The sequence below is a fragment of the Nematolebias whitei genome, chromosome 1 (genome assembly GCF_014905685.2).
Source record: "Nematolebias whitei isolate Nwh7 chromosome 1, NemWhi1, whole genome shotgun sequence".
In the NCBI taxonomy this organism is placed as follows: Eukaryota; Metazoa; Chordata; class Actinopteri; order Cyprinodontiformes; family Rivulidae; genus Nematolebias; species Nematolebias whitei.
The window spans coordinates 89114263-89120634 of NC_056498.1; the positions used below are offsets into that span (position 1 = coordinate 89114263).

Genomic DNA, 6372 nt, shown 5'->3' on the forward strand with positions numbered 1-6372 from the left:
ACCCACATTTCTGGGTTGTCAGCAGTGACACATAATAGATGCAACTCAGACGACAAAGCGACGTGTACAGCAGCAAGTACGGTACTCTAATTAAAACTGTGAGAGTATTGTCCAATTCAAATGTGCACGGAATATATTTGAAATCAAACTTCACATTAAAACAAGGTTTAAAACTAAGCTGTAATTTTTCACCTATGACAAATTACAAATACTACAGATTTGCTCTGTGTACTCTGAGGTGAAATCACTGCGCTGACCTAAAAAATACAGTACCTGTGTTTTGTATTTTAGTATGAGAGAGCTGCTCTGAGATCAGTGTGGCCTGGAGGGCTGAAGCTTTTTCTGAGGAAAACAAAAAGAAGCAACAAGTTGTCACAAGAGAAAGAAAAATGTTAATTCATGTGTAGAATAATGTTTATCTGTATAAATGACAAGATTCAGTTGTGTGTGTGTGTTCTCTGCTGTACGAGGCTAAAGGCTAGCTGTTAGCTTGTAGCGACTCTCACCAACAGCAGTGTCCAGGCTGCACATGCAGAGCAGACATCTGCCACAGTCAGCAGCAGCAGAGGGACTCCTGCCTGCAGTCTGCAGCTTCTCGCTGGTTCTGCAGGACACATGATGGAAGCAGGTTCTAATGACTCCGGTGAGTTAGCAGTGAGTGCAGAAAACTTACACACACACACACACACACGGCGATACGAATGATGCCTGAGGCTGCTGACCTGTAGATTGTGCTCACAGTGGATGGAAAGTCTGCCTGCAGTTTAGTGACGAAGCTCTCGGTCAGACGCTGGATGCTGGCCTTCTCTGGTGTCTATTGGATGGACACAAACACATGCTGCGCTTCAAACAGTGACGTGTGAAAGAAGCAAGACAAGGGTCAACTTGTTTTTACTGACGTAGTAATGCATGCGTTCATTCAACGGTTTACTAGTTTTGTTTTCAGTTTTTCTTTTTTTTATTCATTCTTTAAAAAAATAAAATAAAATTAATTCTAAGGAATTCAGACAGATGTCTGTAACTGCTCTGAGGCACTTCTTAAGTTTTTCTCTACGTTGGCTCACCGGATCATTCTCCCAGTTTTATACAACATATGCTGGACAATTACCACTGCAGAAAGAGTAGAATAAGACAATGGATGAAGCGTGGGGTTTGGGCTACAGGTGATAAAACATCTAAACCACAGGAGATGTGTTCTGTACAGCTTTTATTTAGTTTGATGTTCTAAAGGCAAACTGATCAGGAAAATAGTTTTCCACCAACAATGAGAATTTTATTTTATTTTTTCTTCTTTCAGCTGCTCCCTGTGTTAGGGGTCGCCACAGCGATCTAAGTCGCACTAAGTCGTCCACCAACAATGAGAATAAGATGTGAATTCCTGCCTAATGAGAGCACCTGATGCTCTAAACATTAAAAGTACACAAAGACGTACTTTTAATTCAACTGGACACAGAATCAAATTTCAGTTCTCCAACTTCACATTTTTTTTTGTCATTTTGGTTTGGTGTTTTAATGTCATTCATATATCTAATTATAAACTATCGTTTAAAAATTAAAGGGATATTTCAGATGTTTTGAAGGGCTGTTTACTAGAAAGTGAGATTTTAATTGCTCATAGCTAGGCCTGTTGCGATAAACAATAAATCAATTAATAGCATGATAAATTAAAACGATCAACCTCATTTTCATTCATCAGCTTTATCGTTTCTTCGTGTCTCTCTCTTTCTACTGAAGACATTGGATGACAAAAGGCTCAACTCCGGTGCTCTTCACTGACTCCTACCTTTCTCTTTTCTCTTTACAATCAGTTTTAACCGTCCAAAATTGTGTTTTTGTAAAAGCAACGAAGCTAAGAAGCTAAACTAACAGGCTAACCTTGGGGAAAAAAAAACCTTTGTCTTGTCGAAGCTCCAAAATTCACAGTTGAAACCTGTGCCTTCGTCTAAAAAGCTGTTTTTCTCTGCAAAAAGAAGCTGAGAACTTGTTTATTGATTTTAAAAAAAATTAAACAATCAAACAGTCTTATACTGCCATCTAGTGGTCAAAAAAGGTGCTACACAAAAACTGTAGGGGAACACCACTTCAGAAACAGTTCACCTCATCTCAAACATCATTCATGTGTTTTTGTGTTTGAAACTGTTAAAAGTAAGACTCATATATTCCCTTAGGAACAAACAGACATTGTTTTTACAGGTGTTCAACTCAGCTCACAAACTTCTTAGCTGACAATAGTGTAATAATAGAAAAACTGTCACTGTGTTAACTTCACTGCCAATATGAACTCATTTCCCATGAAACGAACAGATCGTTTTAATGAGAGTTTTGGTTCAATTGACCTCGAAGCTTAGGCACATCCGAACTTGCTACTTTGATATCTTCCTTTATCGAAAAGGAGTACTTCTCCCAGAATGGTTCCCATGAAGATAACACCATAAGAACCCTTTGTTTAATGACATTCTCTTTTCAGGAGATGGACAGCAACACCTTTTGGTGAAACACTGCATGTTATTAATTCCAAAATATCATTTCTGTTTTATTTTATACCTGAATGTTTATTCATTTCTCTTTTAAAAGGAAAAACTTTTAAGGCAGAGTGAAAAATAGACTTTAGATTTTATTTAACAAAGTCAAGAGTTAGGACCATCCCTCTTCTGAGAGGTGGACCTTCATCTCTAAAAACACAGACAGTTAAGTTTCACTTCTGGCACTACTTTTTCAAGAGCACATCTACTCCTACAACTTCTGCTACACACTTCACTGAGGCTCCGTCTCAGAAGACTTCACGGGAGTTTTGGAGAGAAAACTCCAGAGAGAAACACGCTTCTGCACAAGAGAACTGGAGAGAAGAAACCCAGTTTCTGCACTGGACTCAGAGAGGAGAGAAGCATCCTTTCTGCAGACGTCTCAGGACGAGAGAAAGACACAGAACCTGATCGAACCAGAACCATCACACTGCAGGAGTGGTAAATCCCAGCTGACTCCCATATGGACCCTCGTCCCTCTAAGATGACAGGAGAACTTTGAGGAAACTTCAACCTCTCAGTAACTGGAACATCTGGGCTGGTACCATTTTTAAGCAGCTGTTGGACCATTCCTGACCATCTCATTCTGGTAGGAAAGAGACTTTTAATGCCTTTCTGGTGATCATACATCACAATAATCTTATCAGACAAACTACCGCTCACATTATACACAATTTTAACTACTTCACAAACAACACCAGTCCAAAATCTGCCTTTTAAATTTCACTGATTTGAATAATCAATTCGACCTTTGATACAAAGCTATTTGTTATTCATTTAAATTTGTCATGCATAATTTTCATCACATACATCACAGATAATTATTTTATAATAAAATACATAAAATCAACTGGATTTGTGATTTATTTTGGCATAGCTGTGTGTATTAACTGATTTGATGCCCTTTAAACACGAGAAAGAACTCATGTTTCAGTTTACATTTAATTTGGGGTTAAATAGACTGATTTTTCCTCTCAAAGAGAGGTGGTGCCCACACAACGAGATTATTTGCATAATAAATGCATATCTTATGAGCTTAACTCATAACTGATAATTTACAATATATATCCAGCCCCATATCACCCTACAAAATTAACCAACATTTCTTCTTAAATTTGACAATAATTGTTAATTATTGTCAAATTTCAAACAATATTATCATTTATCGCAATAATTTCTGTGAAAATTAATCGTTCAGCAAAATTTGTTATGGTGACAGGCCTACTCATAGCTTTTCTACTAAACTCCACTTGAAAGGATAAGAACTTTCACTTCAATAGTTTTTATTTGCTGTAAAAAATGAGGGGTTAAAGGTAGAGAAAGTAAACTATCCTATTAAAAATACCAAAACAAAGTATGTCTTTATGTGTGTTAGATAAACCAAATAAAAAGGAGCGCATGTTTCTGTCTTGTGCTGCTGCTGATCTCACCTTTGTCTCCAGGCTTGGCACGACAACAGATGGGACACTGAACATGTGATTGTAGAAGGCAATTTCTTTGACTGAGTAGTCCCTCATAGGCCTCACAGACACAATGTCACCATATCTGGAGTCTGAGAAACCCTAATACACAAAACATCATCAATTGCTTTCATTAGGTTTACTCTTATTTCCATCATTTGAATCATCTGATAGATTATCAGGAAAAAGAAAAAGTATGAAATTGTGGGCTGCCCGTCATCCTTCCTCGTGTCTTTGTACGCACCGTGTCCTGAGCCAGCTGTGCTCCTCGGCCCAGTGATATGCTGGTGAGCAGTTTGACAGCCAGCCTGGTGCAGCTGTCCCCCAGCATGAGTTTACTGTAGCCGTTGGTCCGAGCTGTGTGCACCAGCAAATGCTGCCTTTGAGGAGACAGACACAGCTGAGGTCAGCTGGTTTGAGAGCAAACACCTCAGTCTGACCAACACTGTCCTCATAACACACAAGAACACACCTGTCAGCCAAAACAATAAAACCACCCGACCTGAACCATGTAGATCAGATCCTTCAACAAGGTCGACCCACAACAACGACTTGTGTGTTCTGCTCACTGATGTGAGCTCTCAGGGCATTTCTTTGATAAATCCAGACAGTGGAGGTAGTTGATGACCTACATGAGGACTGTGATCGCACAAACTCTCAGTAAGAATGTTTGGCTTAAAAAAAAAAAAATATATATATATATATATATATATATTATGTAATCTGAGGAAATTAAATATGTTATGCACAACAACAGTAAGTATCACAATGTTTATGGTTTCTCAAGCATGGTGGTGAAAGTTTTATGGTTTGGTCATTGTTTGTTGCCTTACAAAGTGGGAACATTCTCCATCATTTACAGAAGTGTTTGATAACAACTGGAAACTGTTGGACAAAAAGAAAAAGATGAAGTGGAACTTTTCAAAGGTAGAATGATTCTCAGTACAGTAGTCCCTCGTTACGTCGTGGTTCGTTTATCGCAGACTTGCTCTATCGCGGTTTTTCAAAATAGGATTGAACATGACACACAGTTAGCTGACTGATGGATGAGCCGCAAGATCGGCATGGACTTTTTATTTAAAATAAATTATTTAGCATATCCTGTACCTTTGTGCAGCCCACACTGCAGGATAAACTTCCTTCTGCAGCTGATCAGCTGTTCACCGTGCAGAGCGAATAAGTGGGCGTGGCCAAGAGCGCTTGCAGGTGACAAAAAGCAGAGAAGGCAGGGCACTGAAATCATGACATTCTGTGCTTTTTCAGAGCGTTTAGAGTTTACAAACATTGTTTAGAATATTGCAAGAGTGTGTGAAGAGTTTAAAATGCATTTAGGGTATATCCCAGATGCAATGGGTTAAATACAGAGAGCCAATTTCATCTTTATACGGGACATAGAATGATGAGAACACATATCATTTTATTTATTATATACATACACACACGTGTATGTATATATGTGTGTGTATATATATATATATATTTATATTTATTTATTAGGGGTGCAGAAAAAAATCGATTTTTTTTAAAGAATCTAGATTCTTAGTCCTGGCGATTCTGAGTCGTTTGTAAAGGTCCATAAATCGATTTTAAAATGCGTTTTAAGTTTTATATTTTTTCCGCTCTTACTCCCCGTTCGGCCGGCGTAGAATTGGGCCATGTAGGCCACCGTACAGCAGCTAGTTAGCCAGCTCCCTTTATCTGAATGGAGCCTGCTAGCATGGAGGACAGCACGATTCAACCGGTCTCTTCATCTTTAAAAATCATTTCAGATCCTACAATGTTCCGGGGAAAGACAAGAGCTGAACAAGAGCTGAACAAGAGCACGGTTGTTTACAAGAAGTGTAAAATAAATTGCGGTACAGTATTTTGGAAATATGACAAAATGCGCAGAAGATGAAAGCGAAGCAGCCGACCAGCGAACTCTGCAAAACTTCCAGCTGATTCTCCAAGCAGGGCTGTGAAGATCTCCACCTCAATCTCCTGATATATAACAAAAGATTTACAAAGTGGAAGGTGAGGGGTTTAGGTTTATTTTTAATACGATGGATTCAATGTATGTTATTCCTTCATATAGATTTTTTTTTTTTGCGATAAAGCAGCACCACAACTTCACCATGAAACAACAAATGGGAGAAGCTCTGATGCAGCTGCAGCTCAAAGGTAACTATTATTTCTCATATTAGACTAAAACTTATAGACAAGTTGAACAAACTTAATGTACTTTGTCTTTTTAACAGTTTGAATATATATATATATTTATATATATATATATATATTTATATACATACATACATACATACATATATATATATATTTGTTTATATATATACATACATACATACTTACATACATTATATATATATATATATATATATATATATATATATATA

General features: G+C 37.7%; 1 protein-coding gene across 1 annotated transcript in view; it reads right to left on the bottom strand.

The window, feature by feature from the left end:
• Positions 1-6372, bottom strand: part of ctu2 (cytosolic thiouridylase subunit 2 homolog (S. pombe)) — a 32826-nt gene that overhangs the window by 3822 nt on the left and 22632 nt on the right. The window contains exons 2-6 of the mRNA XM_037674544.1: positions 4227-4362; positions 3953-4084; positions 723-814; positions 507-604; positions 274-342 (exon numbers count right to left, since the gene is read on the bottom strand). Of these exons, the coding sequence (XP_037530472.1) occupies positions 274-342; positions 507-604; positions 723-814; positions 3953-4084; positions 4227-4362 (527 nt within the window). The remainder of the gene's footprint in view (positions 1-273; positions 343-506; positions 605-722; positions 815-3952; positions 4085-4226; positions 4363-6372) is intronic.